The 19,965-nt window shown below is 34.1% G+C and overlaps 1 protein-coding gene across 1 annotated transcript in view; it reads left to right on the plus strand.

Annotated features, from left to right (window-relative positions):
- RYR3 (ryanodine receptor 3) overlaps positions 1-19,965 on the plus strand; it is a 201,952-nt gene that overhangs the window by 47,313 nt on the left and 134,674 nt on the right. The window contains 10 exon segments of the mRNA XM_032112924.1: positions 2,275-2,394; positions 4,150-4,257; positions 6,070-6,081; positions 6,386-6,460; positions 7,423-7,501; positions 9,901-10,013; positions 10,363-10,462; positions 13,609-13,702; positions 17,423-17,497; positions 18,363-18,519. Coding sequence (XP_031968815.1) covers positions 2,275-2,394; positions 4,150-4,257; positions 6,070-6,081; positions 6,386-6,460; positions 7,423-7,501; positions 9,901-10,013; positions 10,363-10,462; positions 13,609-13,702; positions 17,423-17,497; positions 18,363-18,519 — 933 coding nt within the window.

Raw genomic sequence — 19,965 nt, forward strand, 5'->3', positions numbered from 1 at the left:
GCATGTGGATTTAAAAAGAAAGTAGTAATTTATTTGATTAATTCTCATTTTAAGTAAGTTTTATGTATGTTCATAGAATCATAGAGCAGTCTGGGTTGGAAGAGATGTTTAAACTCATCCAGTTCCAACCCCCCTGCCATGGGCAGGGACACCTTCCACTAGACCAGGTTTCTCAGGGTCCCATCCAACCTGGCCTTGAACAGTTCCAGTGCTGGGGTATCCGCAGTTTCTCTGGGCAACCTGTTCCAGTGTATGCCTAATCTAATCCTACATTCTTTCAGCTTGAAGCTGTGACCCCTTGCCCTATAAAAGATAGGATGTGCCCTTGTAAAATGACCGAAGGCATAACTTCATTTTTTAGGGAAATACGAATTACAATAGAGACTATGCATACACCTCTGTGGAATGAAGAATACTTTAATATAGTAGGGAGAATAAATACAATTTGAGTTATATGGAAGTAATATAATGTAATGATAAGTGCAAGCTAAGTTGCAAATCTCAATTTTATTCAAAACCTTGGTATTTATAAATTCATGTTTTAGTATTGTACTATTTTTAGCTCTAAAATATGTATGTTCAAATATTGATATGGGAACCAGATGATGAAAAATGTTTTAAACATCTTTATTTTTATCTTACATATGTTCTAATTTTTCCCCACCAAATAGATAATTTTTTAATATTCATTAAGGGAGGCATGTAGTAATGAGTGTTTAATTGTATTGTTAATATTTTGCAACCTATTTCACTGAAGATTAAAAAGCAGAAAATTATTTTATTAATGAACTTGGAAGCTAAAAATTTCAGAGAGCATTTTATAGAAATGGAAGCAGAAGCAAAAGGAAGAAAGATAGATTTTTTGAATTAATTAATTCTTTCTGACTCCTACATCTTAGAATTGTTTGCAAAAATATCTTTAAATCCTTTTCTGTACTGTTGAAACCACTATTGATTGTCATGCAAAGCTAGATAAGAAAAACACTGTCTGTAACTGCTGATTAGTCTGAAATGTAATAGTTGCCCATTTCAGTAGTAGTAGTAATAAGTAGGCAGTGAAGGGTCTCTTAAAAGAAAGCCCTGTAACTTGCACACGTGTAAAATCACACAGGTGGAAAACACGCTTTTGATTTCCTTATTTAAAGGGTGTGTCACTTAGCTCCTTTGGTGAAAATGACTTTGTCTCTCCCAGCTTTTATTTCAAGTGACCAAAGCCATGGTAGTGTCATAGCATTGCAGTTGCAGAAGGGGACTGTAAATAGCAGTTCTGCTTTTAGAACATAATTGTTCAAGTGATCTCAGAGTTCAGTACAGGCGGCTGTTGTGTATCTGCTTTGATAATAATAATTAACACCAGTATAAATTTGTAGCTGGAGGGGACAGTGACATATCATATCACTCTTGTTTTATCAGCTTCCGCCCCCTTAAAAACTTGTAAGGCAGTGTCTTTTGGTAAACAGTTACATGCCTGTATAAAAATAAGTGCTTCTACTGCTGCTCTCTCAGAGGTGATTTTCTTAGTAAGTGGACAAGTTTTGGAAAATAAAATTATTTTTAGTTCTATGACACAGTGAAACACTAAATATAATCTGTTTTGGCTTGCTTATATCAGCTTTAGTGTCACATATTAAGAGGTGAAAAAGAGCTTGGCACTTTATGCGTCTGGCATTATATTATGCAATAACTTGTAAAAGCGCTTTTCCAGAGTGCTGTTACTCTTGGGGTATGTCTTTTGAGGATCAAGTTCTTATGACTTACTTGAGCTTTCACTTGAAAAATGCCTCCTGGATCTTTGGTTGTGCACAGAGATTTCTATATTACATGAAAATTTAAAAGTTAAAATTCAGCATTCTGAGGAATAGTGTTGATAGTTTACTGTGCTGACAAAGAGCACTGTTGTTTGCAAAATTGCACTAAAGGTTTTTTACTGTAAGCGTTAAAAATATTTTGCTAAGTAAAACTTAGTAACAGTGTGCTTACAGTTTGTTTTATATTGCTAAAGAAACAAAAGGACACAACGCTTGTAAAAGTCATGAAGATAGTGTGCAGTCTGTGTCACTTTGATAAAGTCTTGAATATAAATCTATATGGAAATCTTTACATTTATAGTTGATATAGATATACATCAAAAGAATCTCTGCATATGTACATTATATCAGTCATAGAAGTATAATGTCTTAATTTGCAACAGATGTTGCAGGATTTCTTAACATTGTAGTGTGTATATAACTTCTAAATAATTACTTTTTTTTCTTGTACTTCATATTGTGACAGGATGATGAAGTAGTACTTCAGTGTGTTGCCAGTATTCATAAAGAACAAAGGAAGTTTTGCTTGGCAGCTGAGGGACTTGGGAATCGCCTGTGCTTTTTGGAGCCAACATCAGAAGCTAAAGTAAGAAGCTGATACTCTCAACTGGTGTAACTGATCAGTGAATGTTAACCTACTTATTCACAAGCACATTTAATTATGGTTTCTTAAATGTGATGCTAGAGGGACCTTATGTATGTTTTTCTTCCTGACTTCATCTTAGAATTGTTTGCAAAAATTTCCTAGAGATTCCAAATAAATTTTGAGGCACACTTGTGAGCAGTTGAAAGCTGCTATTCTTTAACTAAGAAAATTGCTGTAACTGAAATACTTCCTATTTTCAAGATAAGTCTCCAGACTGTTACTAAGATTTAAGTTCACTAAACACATGTATTTCTATTACTGCTGCAGGTTGAAATCTATTGATACACTGGATTGATAATTTTAGAAGCATTGTCACCTGTTAGTTACTGGTGTTAAGCATTGCTCCTGACTTCATTATCAATCAGGACCTTAAATGTACAGGGACAAAAATGATTAAGTAAAAGAAAATTTTAAAAGATTAAAAATGACAAATTGAAAATAGAAGCTAGAGAAATGGGAAGAAAAAAAAAAAAACAAAAAATCCCCAAGTAATAAGCAGAGCTTGAGAGGAGAAAGGAGAGAAAAGATGAAACTGTAAACCTCTACTAGAACAGAATGTTAAGAATAAATCAAATGGAGGAGGACCTCCTCTCTCTTTTGTTCTCTCTGCATCTTTTTCTTAAATTGTTTTTATTTCTTCACTTCTCACGACCTTAAAATGCAACGTTATCAAGAATTTTGTTCTCTCTTGTGACTCCTATGTAAAAAAGAAGAAGTCCATATCCACTTTAAAGCTCATCCACAGCCATGATCTTTATCATGAATCATGGAATACAGAATTGTTACTGTTGGAAAGAGTCTGTGGAGGTCATCAAGTCCAAACTCTCTACTTAGAATAGGTTCAGACAGAACAGATTGCTTAGGACACCCGGGTCAGAGTTTGAGTATCTCCAAGGGTGGAGACTCTACAACCCCTCTGGGCAACCTGTTCTACTGTTTACCATGCTCACAGTAAAAATAGGGGGTTTTGTCATGTTTAAAAAGTATTTGCTGTATTTCACTTTGTGTCAATTTCCTCTTGTCCTTTCCCTGGGTACTACTGTGTAGTCTCTGGATCTGTCTTCTTTGTACTTTTCTGCCATGTATTTGTATACATTGATGGTTCCTCTTGAGACTTTTTTCCCTTGGACATATCTTTCTTTGGATATATCAGTGCCAAGAAATTGGAAAAAAAAAAGTCTTCTTTGAATGTAAGTTTCACGTTTCAAAACCAGCAGACATTGATTCAAAAATTGAGATTTCCTAAAAGAGTTCATATTATTATGTCATAAGATTCTGAATCTTATCTATCTAGTTAATGCTGTAAATATCTTCTATAAACCTCATACATCAAATAAGATCATGTACCTTCTCTTCTGTTTGTCAGTGAGATTAGAGAACTACAATATTTGTGGTGTCATTCTAAAAGACAAGAAAGCAGTAATATATAGGGGAAATGTTTTTTCTTTTGAACCTGAAGAATTTTCATTTTACTGTGAGTAATACAGCTCAAGGAATGTAAAATTGCTGTGTTGTCAAGTTATGAAGAATGGATTTATATTGTTTTCATACAGGAAAATAGTATGTACCTCAAAACCACACAAGTAGACATTAAGTATAGATCAAAAAATTAAAATAAACGTGTTCAACCCTACTTTTCATCCTGTTTCACCTGTTCTGCTGATCTGTTCTTGTACTGTTTAATTACTTTTACAGTATGTCCCCCCAGACCTTTGCATCTGTAATTTCGTCCTTGAGCAGTCACTATCTGTCAGAGCCCTTCAAGAAATGCTGGCCAGCACAGGGGATAATGCTAGTGAAGGGGTAAGTAAATTTACCTCAAAGAACATGAAATCTGAATATAGATTTTCCTCATTTTTTTCCTTGTCCAGGATTTTCTAGAAGAGGGTCCTGATGTCACAGTTTTCTTGCGACATTATAGCGCCACTACTGTATTCATATTAATTTCTCTTTGACAGTGAGGAGCTGGTGCAACTGTCTTTTGAATATTTGCAATCCACAAATCCAGAAATATCATTAATTTGATTGCTTTGACCCCAGTTCTCCAATTTCAGCTGAATCGAGCTGAATTGAACTTTTATTCTCTTACAAAGTGAGCGTGATAAAACTCTATGGCTTTATTTATTCTACACCCTAATGGTTTTTCCTGCACTTCAGCTCTTTAACTGGCACATATTATTGCACAGATGAGAAAGATGGAGATCTGTCACCTCTGATCTTGCACTGTCAACCTTTGCATACATGGTTTTCAGACTTATTAATACTGATCTTTTGTTTTCCACTACATAAAAAAATGATGATTTTTTATTTTTGCAATTACATTGCATTCTATAAAACATAGGCTTAGGAAATCAAAAGATTGATTTAAACATTTCTAGTATTCCTAAGAAATTACATAATTTTTAATATTTCCAAAATATTCACCCCAAACCTCAGCTGAAAGATTTAATCTGAGGTTAATAAAGATATATGAATATTTTATTTGGGATTGGAAGTAGAGGAAATGTCTGGTGAAAATGATCACACTCTTGCTTAAGGAGCAATAGACAATAAAAAAGACAATGTAATCTGTTGTGCTGTATTTATTTTGAAAGTATCTTTTCCTGCATTTATTTTGAAGTTAGGTACAATCCGTTGGGGAAACTGCAGTAGGAATACAGCAGTTCATTCTAAGAGCAAGGCTGAAATAAAAAGTGGTTTGTTTTTCATATTAAATTTAGATTGGAACAGAGTTCTGCTGTTAGTTTTAGATTTTTCTACAGGAAGAATGTAGCTTATTCAATTTGGAGGTTTTGTTTTTTTGGTTTGGTTGAGTTGTTTTCTTCTTTTGTTTTTTTTTAGTAAGTCAGCCTTAAAGTTACAAGCCATTCACTTAAAAAACTCTCAGTAATAAAATAGCACGAATTGTTTCATTGCTTGTTGTCAGTATTCATATATTTGTTGCAAACTGAATACTGAAGACATGTAATTTTCTTCTGATGACCTGTTTGTAGTTACAGTTGACTTTGCTGTTAAGACTTTCCTTTTTCATTAAAATAAAGAAAGTTTTAATGTATAAAAAACTTATTATATTCACTGCTAAATGTTGTTCCAGTTTTCTTCACCAAACAGTGAAGTTCCTGCAGGATTAAAACCTTCTTTTTACGAATGACATATTTTGAAGAAGCTTGGTGGTAGTTTAGCTTATGTGTGGTTCACAGCGTGTAAAACCATTTGCCTACAGGTGTATAACCATTATTTGAGTTCTTAGAGTATCCTTTAATTATCTTTGTCCCTTCCAAATGAATCCAAGGATGAGAACTGACCTTAAATACCATCCAAAAGGAACTCAAAAGACGAGTGTTAAATCCTCTAAAGGAAGCAAATGGTTGCCACTCCCTGATCTTGTCATGGTTTTACATATTCAAAATTAACAACTGTACTTGGTTGAAACTATGGATGCAGTTCCTTTGATGAATCTGAAACATGTTTAAGATTAACATTAGCAAGTAGATATTCCTAGTATACCCTTAAACTGTTCTGGGCAGTAGGTATGCTATTTTCTCTTTCAGATTTCACTTTCTGTATGTATATATACATATTTATGTTGTCATTTTTTTTAATGCCTGCGTGAAGTTTATAAGAAAGGTAAGTAGTATCTTATTTAACTTAAAATATGTTTTTGCAAATGCTGTGTTTTACTAAATCATAATGAAAATTAGGTAACAATAAAAGCCTTTGACAAAAAAACCCCATTTGCTCCTTTGGCAGATATTTGGCTATTGCTGTAGCAACTTCATTATTATGATTTTTTCCTCACTGTGTACATTTCATAATCTGTTGCAATATTTGCACTTATTCTTTGAACTGTCATAGCTCTTCATGTTGTTGCATAGTTCTGATCATGGTCCATGATCAGTGGAGTTCTGACTTTGTCCATCCTGTTCTGCAGGCAGCCCAAGGGGGTGGCCACAGGACCCTGCTGTATGGCCATGCTATACTACTTCGACATTCGTTCAGTGAAATGGTAAGTGAGGGAGCACTTGCACTGAATGAATAGCATGAGTAATAAATGTATTTTTACCAAAATAAATACCACGTAAATTTGGAATTTTTTCCAAGCTATTGTCTGCACTAGATGAAAAAGAAGTTAATAACTTATGGTGTCTTAACACAACAGGATTGTTCAGATTCTTTATCTAACTCAGAATCATAGTGGAAAAGCTCCTTTGGCCATGGATTATTGCTGTGTCCTTAAGGAATTCATTTTAATGATACTTCCACTAGCAAGTACTTCTACAGCTAGAATTTGTTGTGATATATGTTATTTTTTCCCCATATTTTATGAGATAAGGTGTTCCATTTGACATCCCATAGTTCCCAGGGATTATGCCCACAAAGATGCTGTCTTCAGGCTGCCTTGTATAGATTTCATCGTACTATATTCTACAACTGGAAAATTTCAGCTGTTTTGAATCTTTGACCTACTAGGGCCCATGTAAATACACCTAATAGAAGGCTGAAGAATTGAGAAGTTAGGAAAATATTTCCCTTCCTTTTTCCTGTACTAGAAAATGCTACATTAATCTTCAAACTTCATTGCTTATGTTTATAAACCATAAAAATTGTAGTTGCCTTGATATACCTTAGTTGCAAGTATGATTACTGCCTTTTGGTATGTTTTTTAATGTTTTCATGAATCAAATTTGTTATGATAGGGCTGTAATTGGATGTTTTCCTGTTCCTATCTGATGAGCTATATGAAACTTCAGAAGGTAGAAGCTAAATTGCACAGCTGAAGTAGAAATGTGCTACAGTGGAAAATAATTTAGATGTTTTAAGTTCAGGAAGAGCTTCTGTACAAATATCTTCATGTTTAACTAATTAAAAATATGATAGTAAGATGACGTAATGTGAATGTATTCATTTGGCATGTGTGTTAATGGATACTGTCGGGTTTTTGTTTTCAATAACTTCACTGTTTTGCAGTATTTGACATGTTTAACATCATCGAGATCCCAGACAGATAAACTTGCCTTTGATGTGGGACTACGAGAAAATGCAGCAGGTATGGCAAGTTATTTTTGAAGGAAAATGAGTCACTCGTTTCTGGTTTTAGAAGAGGCATTGAGTTTAATGTAACTGTAAGCTTATGAATGGGGTCCTTATGTTTTCATCAGGAATAAGATGACTGAAAGAAATGACTGTCAGTACTAATGACTTTCAGCAAATTAAATGACTTTGTGTAAGAATGTGAGAGAGTCTTGCAATTGAACTGACTTAACACAACTGCAATAAAATGAGGGATAATGGTCAAAGTAAAAAATTTCTGTCAAATAAAATAAATATGATGCATTTGTTTTGGTTTTGTGTTCTGACACTATGGAAAAGCCATATATTGGTGCATTCACAATATACATTGTAACCAAGAATCAAAAGAAGTTTGCAACTTGTAGTGCAGGAAACCAGAAAATGTGTAATGAGCACATTGCTAAAAGAGCTGGATAGAAATACACACATAAAATGGACAAAACAATAATGGGACGAAGTGGAAGAGATACAACACAAATGTGACATTACTAGAAAGATTTAAAATCTAATTAGTGTATTTCTGGGAGTACTGCCATTAACATTATTGCTGACAGAAATATAGTAAAAAAAATTCTGTGCTTCCATGAAAACACATATAAATTATGAGTTGCAACTGGGAGCTATATTACATGAGTGCAAAGGTAACTTAGCCATAAAGAGCCACAAATAGATTTACATGCTGCTGTGTGCATAGTGGTCATGGTTACTGAAAGTGATGAGTACTCCTCAGAGTATAACAGGTGACTGTAGTACTCAGGCCCAGATGTATATCTCAAAGGGAAAATCTAAGTATCTGTATACACAACTCATTAATATAGAGCTTCAAATAAAGAAATACCAGTTGTGATAATATAATCCTGTGCTTTCTATTGCTTTTTCATTATTTTGAAAATAAAATCAAATAGACTAATTGATGATGGAGAGGCACTGGCAGTGTAGGTGTTAAAATTTTTGTAAATCATAATCTTTGAATCTTTCTTTTCGGAGGACTCTCTACAAAAGTTTCTCTTTTTAATGAGTGAAGTTTGTCTTTCAGTTGTTTATAACCATACAGAAGATGTCTTTAGACAGATATTAGCAGCCTGTTATTTGGCTATCTTTGATGGTTGCCTTAGTTGGAGAACATTTTCTATAGGCACGTTGAGAAAAGGAATGTATGTCATAAAAGGAATATGTATGTTTAATCTCTAAGAAAATAGTTTCAGTGGAATCTGTTTTTATAATTTTATAGCTTTTTTCAGAATTATTGTACATTTTTCTGCGTCTATCAATGAGGTTTTATAACAAGTATCTGTAGTTGTTTCATTGGTATTTGCTTAACTGTACATACTCAAGAAAACCCTTGTACACATAGATAAGATTCAAAAAAGCAACACATAAAAAGAGTGCTTTGTTGCATTTCTGCACAGAGGGTTTTGGTAACTACTGCATGCCTGGAAAGCTCATAAACTGACTACCATAGAATCACTTCCCCTTGCCCTACTTCCTCACCTATGAAACTGTCCTAATGAATCAGTTTGAGCTGCAGGATGTATTCTTCATGTAGCAGAGGGAAAAGCCATTGGCTATTAAAAACTATTCCCTTTGAAGATTTAGCATTTTACATTTGTATGGATGTAACTAGTAATTTTGTTTTAAGGAGGTTTTACATGAAATATCTTAATCAATCAAACACATTTCTGTGCTTTGTCTGATTCTACCAAATTTGCCATTGCATTTTTTTTCCTCTTCTCATTGTCTGATGAGAAATTTGAATTCAACTTGTTTTCTTCAAGGTCCTATCTTTCACACTCTGAAGAGTGTGAAATTGTGAAATGAATTAGGTAATCTTCCCAGAATCAGTGTGTGTGTGTGCAGAGTAACTTGGAACATTTAACATGTAGTGTTTAATGTGTAGGAAATGTTCTATGGTTGTCACCCTTCGGTTTGGCTATTTTGTAATCGTATGGTTTGTAGTGCTAGTTGAACTGCTTCCAGATCTGATATGCTACATGGTACAGAAGGTTGTGAATTAAATATGACCATTAAACAAAAGAAGACACAAAAGATGATATATAAGATGAAGGTAGCTGTCAGCAAGTTACTGGCAAGGAGAACCTCCAAGGGAGAGCAGTATTGAGCAGTATTTTGTAAACAGTGTCTTTGAAAGTACTTGAAAAGGGAAATATCAGATATGACAAAGATTGGTTGACAAAAAGTTTCAAGGAAAAACAAAAGGACTGAAAATCATTGAAAAGAGTAATGATGTGGTCTTATAAGGTGAATGTCCTGTAAGACCATTTTTATAATGATATTTCAATGTTGAATAAAGATATCCTTAGATCTCTTGGGAGTTGTCTGTTTTGTAGAACCTTGATTAGTGCCTCTGTCCTATAGGTGAGGCATGCTGGTGGACAATACACCCTGCTTCTAAGCAAAGGTCAGAAGGAGAAAAAGTTCGAATAGGTGATGACCTTATCCTGGTCAGTGTGTCCTCTGAAAGATACCTGGTAAGTTTGTTTCTTTAGGCAGTGGTCAAATGATGGGAAAACACAAAGTTCTGTGAGGATATGGCGAGATTGGTTGGGATTCTTATGAATTATTTTTTTCTGATCTAGGGAATAATGTCTGGTTGTAATGCATTTTTATTTTTCCTCACAGAACGGGGTGCATGTGTGTGAGTCCCTCCTCCAAAACAAGACCGCTTCCATGCCTTTTTCCCAAATTTGAGAGTACTAATTCTAGAAGAATATTTATATGTTTGCTTTATAATGCATTCTGGTTTGTTGATAAATTGATATACTAAATATTTTAGGTGTATAATTTTCACTCTTTCCTGTTACCATCGTCTTATTTCAGCATCTCTCCGTGTCAAATGGAAATATTCAGGTGGATGCCTCCTTTATGCAGACATTATGGAATGTACATCCTATATGCTCAGGAAGCAATATTACAGAAGGTTTGCGATTTTATTTATTTAGAATTGTATATAAATTAGATTAATTTGTATGCTTTTGATAAAGAGTGAAAATTAAAAAAACAATTCACCTTCAGAACATCAACCAAAAAGTTTAATGAAAATAAAGAAAAGGAGCTTAGGAGAGAAGAATACTTGAAGAGAAAGCAGGGAAACACAGATACATCAGTATTTGGATTAACTGAAGGAAAGCTAAATGAGTGCTGTAACTTCAGAATAACAAAAAAACTGCATGAGAAATGAAGACTCGGTTTAATTTGGGGGAGTAGGAGCTGCAGTATAAAGCCAGAAAACTTAGGTTTTTGCATACAATTTTCCTAAATACTGTTCTCCAACTACAGATAAAGCAGAAGAGAGATAAAGGTACAGGCAAATGGAAAGCAGTTTTCTCAAAGTTCCTATTTCAGTCTCTTAGTTCTGTTTTTTAAGGGCATTTCCTCAATATCCTTTCTGGATGTTACAGCCATGCATCCTTATTGTCTTCTCTTATTCAGCCTAAATCAAAGGATTTCTTTCTAGAAATTTTACAGCACTTTATGGTCATGTGTGAAAAGCATCACCTTCTTCTGTGAAATGTCTTGTTCTGTACTGAAAATCTGATCCACGCAGTATCTCTGCTTATTTCAGTGCCATACTTTGTCATTAACATAGCAAACGCTGTAGTTCACCTCTCCTGTTCTCTGTTCAAAGTATCAGCACTTGACATTCACAAATGACCTAAATGTCTTTAAGTCAGGATCATTTTGTATCCTTTGTTTGTAAAATTAATCATTTATTATATAATAATATACAATATCATAGGATAAAATGGAGCTCTAAGGGAACTGAGAGAAATACAGCACTTCCCTGGGATCAGCCAAAGTAAGTCTTGATAGAAGATGACTACCCTGGAGTTAGACTTAATTTAGTAGTCTTACTTGAGCTATGGTTGGGCTCTTCTAGCCCCAAGTGGTTTAAATCAGCATCCCACAGTGTTTCTGTGCACTAGCCCATAAGGAACCTGTCCCAGAGTCTTAGGTTTTCATTTTAAGAGCATATGGGATATGGATTTTGCTTGCAATACTGTCTGATTGCTTTGACATGCTAGAGCTGGATATTTAAAAATGGCTTTCTGGGAACCTGCCCTTAAAGGTCATAAATAGAATAGGGGTCAACCCTGGAAAAGGCTGTGTTTTCTCAGGCTTCACAGGTAAAACAAAAACAAGCAAATGGAAAAACCATCCTACAGCAAAGTTTAAAACTTTTAACAGATGAAAAACATAATGAGCTATGCAGAGAGATCATGGAAGACCAGTGGTATATTTTAGATTTCTGTATCTGAAGGGATTTGGCAGCTAAACTTCCTGAGCTTACAGAATTACAGAGTCATTGAGGTGGAAAGGATCTGGTCCAATCTACTGTCCAAGATGATCCACCTGGAACAGTTTGCCTAGGAATATATCAAGACAGGTTTAGACTGTCTCCAGGGATGGAAACTCCACAATATGCCTGGGCAACCTGTGCCAGTGCCCAGGCACCTTCACAATGAAAAAGTGTTTCCTGATGTTCAAACAGACCCTGTCATGTTTCGGGGTGGGCCCATTGCCTCTGGTTCTGTCACTGGGCACAACTGAAGAGACCTTGATCCTATACTCTTTACATTGATAAGTTCCCCCCAGAGCCTCTCTCCTCTCCTCTCCTCTCCTCTCCTCTCCTCTCCTCTCCTCTCCTCTCCTCTCCTCTCCTCTCCTCTCCTCTCCTCTCCTCTCCTCTCCTCTCCTCTCCTCTCCTCTCCTCTCCTCTCCTCTCCTCTCCTCTCCTCTCCTCTCCTCTCCTCTCCTCTCCTCTCCTCTCCTCTCCTCTCCTCTCCTCTCCTCACAGTCCCAGTTGTCTCAGCCTTTCCTCATGTGTCACATATACTGATTTCTTAATCATCTCAGTGGCCTTCTGCTGTACTTGGAGCCCTTATACTGTGTAGCCCAGAATGGGTTGCATAATTCAAAATACTGTAATCAAAAAAAATTAGGTGTTGGGTAAGCAGAGAAGTAGGTTTTCTGTGTGTCAATCATTTTTTTTCTCAACTATTTAGGCTTTGGTTCAATTTTATATAGGTTCTCAGAATGGTTTATGTGAGAGGTGATCATATGTCAAAATATAGCAGTCTAGCTCAAGTGGAATGAACAGAGAGAGAGTGGGATTTCCTGAGTCTAAAACTGGATTGGGAATTAGACAATGCCTTTTTGCGGTATTTGTAAAACTCCTGAGAAAACATAAATAACAGAAAAGTATATTTTTTCCACATTATGTCTTTGCTTTGACTTTTACATTAGTTGGCAGCAGGATTATTGTCAGTTACAATTTTCCTAAATTACAAATTTATATTGAATCAGCTGGATAATATGACAGTTTCCGTCTATACTTCCTCCTTAATGTGTGTTCTTTTAAAAGGCAATAATTTCACTTACAAGGTCAGAACAGTTTGGACTAGGGTGTGATGAATCATTCTTCTCCTACACCATCTTTGTCTTTTCTTTTTAATGTGAGGCAGAGTGCCTGGTTTTGACCTGTACTCTTTGTGTTAAATGGGTTGGAAAGCTAACTTCCATTAAACTTAATCTTCAGAGCTGCAAAGTGTTCTTCTGCCCTCAGTCTCCTGCTGCTGCTGTGCACTTTTGATTTTGACACAAATTATAAATGTCAGAACAAACTGATGAACTCATGAAACTATTTTATTTTGAGATCAATTAAACTGTATTAAGGGGGAGGAAACTACGGTATTACCTATTTGATTTGGCTTTTACCTAAAGCACTCAATTTTCAAAACAATAATTGTTTTTGTTGTTTTAAAGACGTTTTTAATCTGCTTTTCTGTCTCAGAATCCTAATTTGAGTTTTAAATGTTAAAAGTTTGCCTTTTTTGTTTTGTTTTTTCTTTTTTTTTTTTATTTTCAGAAGAAATAATTTTAAGTAAAAAAGATATTATAAAATAGTATGTTGTCACATTAAATTTGTTCTTGTTTAGTTTCAGTTATGAGTGAAAATTTGGAAAACGTATCTTATCTAGGTATTTTTAATTTTTTAAACTTTTATGAGGGTGTTATTTTCATAGTCAGTGTTTTAGCTAACGAGTAAATGAACTTCTTCTTCAGGATATCTTCTTGGTGGGCATGTAGTACGTTTTTTCCATGGCCATGATGAGTGCTTGACAATTCCATCTACAGATCAGAATGATTCACAGCACAAGTAAGTGATGGCGCATTTTTGTATATTTCCTTCTTTCAAAAATGAAACAGATTGCAATTGAATTTGAGGTTAGGTAGAATAAACACTCTTTACAGCAGTTTTTAATTAGGCAGTGACATTGTACAAGAAATTGAGACAACTAAGCAGAAAATCAGTTATGAGTTCTTTCATAGTCGAATTTCAAGTAGTTGATTTCACTGAGATTTCATCCTGTTATGTTGCTTGTCCCTAGTGCATACTGCTGTAAGTAGAGGTAAGAAAGTGTTAGCAGGAGGATGGTAATGTGAAAAAAAAAAATCCCTAAAAAATCTCTGTAAGTTTGGCCTCTAACAATGACTTTCGTATTTTATATATTTTGCACTTTTTTTTGCAGGTTTTTAGCTTTCTCAAATTTGAGTAATATATTAGGAAAATCATGTCATATTAGACTAAACCACTTTTGTATTAAACCTATATCTACAGTTTTAATCTATTATATTGATTTATTATTAGAATTTTTCTGTATTTTTTGATTTTTTTGTTAATCAGAAGCAAAGCTAATAATTTTGCTATTTTAAAGCTGCTAGCTTTAAAAATCATATTTAAAAATTAAGTCCTTTATATCCATTGTGGCAAATAAGTTGTTCTTTAGGTAATTTGATACCACAAGTAACATTCAATTATGTCAGTAAACTTGTCAGCTCTAAATTTTCCATGTTTATGTTTCTGTGGAGTAAAAATGTCTCCAAATCTTAAAAAGAACCCAAAACCCAGAAAAATTCACTTGGTGATTTTTTTATTGCTGTTTTCTTCATATGTGTAAAGAAAAAAAGTTTTGACTGTGTATGAGAAGGTACACACCTAGTATAAAAATACTGGCAATAGTATAAGGATCTAGATACTTTGTGTTGAACAAATGTTGTATTCAGGCTTATTTTGTAAAGGACCTGTTTTTGCAAGGTTAAAATAGACGCTGAGCTGTTTCAGTGTGTTCAGAAATGCTGGTTTTTGCTACTTCCATTACTTATTTAGAAGTCAGATATAGCTAATAGCAAAACTAATTGTAGAGTCCCATTCACCAGTATGATGTTATTTTTTATACAGGGTTGATGTTTACTGTTACTGCCTTAAGATTTGTTTCCATGTTTTTTTATGTTAAGTAAATAAAAGGGTAAAATTAAAATGTATATTCATCTGAATGAAATATATATATTTATAATCCTAAAATTGGAAAAAAAGTGAATGCTATATTGAACATTTTCAAATGTGTAATAGTGAGAGATGATTTGAAGTTGTCCTGTCTTTTGGATTTATGAACTGAATAACAGACATAAGGCCAAGTTTGTCTGGTGTCATAGTTGTAGGAGTCACATTTACATTGTCAAACAAAATGAAAATACAAAAAACCCCCAATTAGTAATAAGAACAGGAGAAAGAGATGTAGAAAATGTTTGTATTTATTTCCATTGTGTTTATTTCTCTTTATTTAATCAGTTCTATGCATTTCATCAGGAATGATGAAGAGAAATCTTATTTTTGAACATTTCTGCAGACGATGCTCTTTAACAATTCACACAGAGTCCATTCTCTGACAAGAAGTCGAAGGTCTTTTGTAATAGGCCAAATGGAAATACTTGGGGTGGAGATATTGAGCATCAAAAAGGCTAGCTTGGCAAGTGAAAAAAGAGATGGATAGATGGAATCAAGTAGATGAAAAAAAAGTTATGTGGATGCTGTTGTGAAAAAGCAGCAATTCTTTTTTATGTGCAGCTTTGTTACTGAAGGAGCAGGTCACTAATGCTAGTCTGGTGTTGTATGTACAAAAAGCTGGAAAAATATTTTAAATTTTAAGATGTATTGGAATTAGAAGTATAAGAGGTGAACAGAGACTATATCTATGACTATATCAGTTGAACTGAACTGTATTTATGATACTGAAATATACCTACGATAGTCCTTTAGAGATAGAATGGCTGTGTTGGGCCAAGGAGAAATTAAGGAGGTCAGAGAGAGTGGGAATGAATACTTAGGTTTGAGCTTAGCTAGGATTTAGAGTCTGCCAAAAGTAAAATCAGTAAGGTCAGTGGGACCAAAGACATAGAATGAAAATGAAGAACTCCAGATAGTTATTTTGCATTCAGTATATTCATAGAATTATGTAACAACTCAGGTTGGAAGTGACCTTGAAAGATCAAATTCATGGAGTCTGGAAATGAAGATGAATTGACAGCTACGGTTTTTTTGGCTTATTTTTATTCTAGAGTACCAAAATATTTTCATGCAAGATAAGATGTGTAGAGAATAATACTACCTTTACTATGAGGAATATGTATTCTTACTCTTCTGGTGGACTAACATTTCAAAATATTTGATATCCCATGTGTGCCATTAAATGTGACTCCTAAAGTAGAGGTGTAAATATAAGTCCAACATCTTATAAAGCAGCTGGGTGCTGCCATGCCTCAGTATATTTCATGATTCTTCCAGGATTGTATTGGTGTTGCTCAAGAAAGACTCTTAAGTGTTCTCAGTAGAAGAAAAGGTTTAGAAATACTTGCTCAGATATGAAAACCACAACTTTCCTTTTACAAGTTAATTTTCAGGTCTCATAGTTGCATAAGAACAATACTAAACAGCTTTTTAATTTTTTGCCTGCTAACTGTTGAAAATAGGAAAAGAATTTGACAATTTGAAAACCAGTTAAAATTCTGCATTTCAAAATGCTACTTTAGTTCAGCTATATAACAGCTAGATTGTGACATCTTTATGCATGCATTTGCAGTATTCAGTCAAGTTTGCCAGAGCAGGAAGGCAGATTTTAAATTCCCTTGCTGCACATTTTTTCAGACGCTTAAGTACAATAGAAGGTCCAGCTTCTGTTCATGCTAGCATGAATTAGTCCTTCTCAGAGGAGTAACATGTAAAAAAGTTTTTCATCTTTTGGTAGGCATTCAGACCTTTCCTTTTATCCATTGTATTTCCTATACTCATTATAAATGAGAAAGTTTATACAAATTCTGGTGATTAGATGACAAGACATGAATGATTATTAAAACATTAAAAACTTCCTGTGAACAGGGCTAATCCACCATAGATTGTTTTTATTTGATTATTGAGTAGAATATTAGTTTCTGCACTAGAACACATTACTAACCCTCAGCCAATAGTTCAAGAAAACTAAATTATAGTAAAGCCTTAATCTTTTCACTTCCTGTTTTTTATTTCTCTGAATGTATTATCTGTTTTGTGAGGATTACAATTCAGAATTTTTTTTATCACCACCATTTTTGCCTTTTAATAAGAATCATAGAAGTAATTTTAGGAATGAAGTCTCTGATGTTGTGTTCATGTTGTTTTCATCTGAAAATGTTTACCTTTATTTTAAATAATGGTATGTATTTAAAACCATTAGTAATGTAGATTAATATCTTGGGAACTGTAGGAATTACATATATTTATGGCAGGTTAAATGACAGGAAAATCTTCCCAGCCACTTTCAAGGCTAAGCTTTTTATCAGCTCCTGAGAGAGACTACCTTAATGGAAATAATCTAATTTACCTGGGACAATGGGATTGTTTATCATAGACTCACTGATGAGTAGGAATCTTCTGTCCATTCAATGACATTTGTTTACTGGGAGAAAAGTAGTGAATCATGTACAGTCTACAGAAAAGTAAGTTATAAATACTGTGTAAGCACAAATAAACACAAGAGGATGGTCGTCTTAATCTTTTCTGTAGGAAAGTGTTTTATGAAACTGGAGGAGCTGGCATTCGAGCAAGGTCGCTGTGGAGAGTAGAACCTCTCCGAATAAGGTACCAGTATTTTTAATTTTTTTCTTTTGTTAGCAGCTTTTGTTATATTAATAGAAATTTGATTGTTACAGACTCTTAAGGCAGAATACGTATTTGCCACGCATTATGGTATGTGTTAGTAGGCTCTCTGTTGATGAAAAAAAGCAATGTACTGTGATAGAATAGATTTTTTTCTGTCTCCCATATCAAAAGCAGCATTGCCTATGAGATACGTCTACTAAAGCACTGCTTCTTTCCAAAAGTAAAATGCATTCCTAGTTTTACTTGGAGTTTTATAAGCATGAGTGGAAAAAAAAGCAGTAATATCCCTTTTGTGTTTCTTGTTTTTTTGGTTTTTTTTTTAAGATTATCTCCTTCCTATGTGATTATCTGCCTGTTATTTCCCTGCAAGTGACATTTCAATGCATATCATAAGAGCATGTATGGCCTTTGATGGCCTTCTGGACCCTGTGTTTGTTTTACCCTTGGTGTGTTTGTGATTGTAAGGGAAATACCCTCATAACTAAGACAGATGTAGGATAAGTCTGTGGAATGTTGAGTCCCCACTTAGGTTTAATTTGTTTATTTAGTAAGTCAACTAAAATACAGTAGTTAATTTACACATGTAGGATTTTTTTATGGACACCATAGGTAACACCCTGATAAGATGGAAAGAGGGTGTAGAAACAAGAAGATGGAAGCCATACTCCTTACCAGGATTCCCTTTGCAAATGAATTAACAGTTTTGCATCTGTTTTATGCAAGTATTGAAATCAGAACCAAAAAGGAATATAGCACATTCTATCTTCTGAACATCCTTTAAAACCCAAAGTAGAAATACTAGTTTTACTTACTGAAACTATTTTTGGATGTCTTTTATGTTTAGCTGGAGTGGAAGTAACATCAGATGGGGGCAGCCTTTCCGTCTTCGACATATTACGACAGGAAAGTACTTGGCTCTGAATGAAGATGAAGGAGTAGTAATATTAGACAGAGAAAAGTCGGACACAACATCTACTGCCTTTTGTTTTAGAGCATCAAAGGTAAATAAAAACAATGCAAATTTTTTCTGAATGTGGAGCACTCAAATACCAAGTCTGAATTATTTCAACAACTGTCTACTTGTAATTTCTAAATTGAAGCAAATGCCAGGGATTGTGTGTTTAAATACAAATGTAAACAACCTGAGTCAAGAATAACAAAGGTCTCATGGAGGAAAAATAAGGCTGATTAATAAACTTTAGAATAAACTAAACTGCTACCAGTTTCAAAAAGCAAGATTGAAACTAAATACAGTGCAAGATACAGTGGTTTAATATGAATAGTTTAATAATTATACACTTATTTTAGTTGGACAGAATCTCATTAGAGTGTTACACATTCCAGCTCTATCTGTCATAATTGAATTAAATTGCATTCAGTTCAGTTGCTATTCTTTATGCAATGTGCTGATAAGAACTGAACTTAATCAAATTTTTCCTAAATGTAAGGCAAATGTAGTCAGTGATTTCTAAACCATATGTTTTCAAATTGTGCTCTTTAGTGAGCTGCTAATTGCATGTTATTAGCTTTTGCATTGTTCCAGCTGGGAAAAACATTACAAGAGAGAGACAATGAAGAATGATTATGGAGGTACACAAAATTAATCACTTTTTTTTCCAGAAAGTGAAAGGTTTTATAATCAAAGATGACTAAAAGTTTTTATGTTCTTTCATTATTTCACTTATAAATAATTGCCATAGCTGTTACAATAGAATTTTTATTAACTACAAAAAGCTAAATTTTCCACAAAATTCTGAGTGCTATATGATCATTAAGAAAAAAGAAATCTGAAAGTGAAAAAAAATCGTTAAAATTAATTATACACTAGATGAAATCTAAGAGTCTTGACAAATGCTAGACTTTTTTTAGTATAATAAACCAAATACTTCTTTTTAGCATGTTTAAAATAATATTAGTGTGAATGCATTTGAAATTTCAAGAATTTTTATTTTAGCCTATCAAAATAATTGAAAATGTTAAAAAAAAAAAAAAAAAATTGTTGTGCCGGGGCATTTATTACAGCTGTAATTTTTTTCCATTATTGGCAAATCATGGCACCCTGGAAAGAATGATGAGTATCCCAGGAGTGCCACAGTTACTGGTTAAACATTGAGTTAAAATTCCTTTGATGTACTCACTGCCTGTGGCGATCTGTGGCTGAAAACCCCTCCAGAGATCTGTTCACCCACTGCTTTTCCTATCCCGCGGCGTACCTAGCGACTACAACAACTGCCTAATTGGACACCAGCTGTCCTGCTGTTTTTCAAGATTTTAACCCATGCATATATATGTATGAATTTTGAGTATTTAAATTTAGTGTTTATGTATGCACATTCATAAAATAATTTCTGTACATTGAGTAAACATGCCCAATTTTCTTACTCTTTTTGTTGAGGTGTGCCTCAAAGGCACACTAGTGAAATTTATTGCAGTGCACAAAATGACTA

Source organism: Corvus moneduloides, chromosome 6 (genome assembly GCF_009650955.1).
Source record: "Corvus moneduloides isolate bCorMon1 chromosome 6, bCorMon1.pri, whole genome shotgun sequence".
Classification (NCBI taxonomy): Eukaryota; Metazoa; Chordata; class Aves; order Passeriformes; family Corvidae; genus Corvus; species Corvus moneduloides.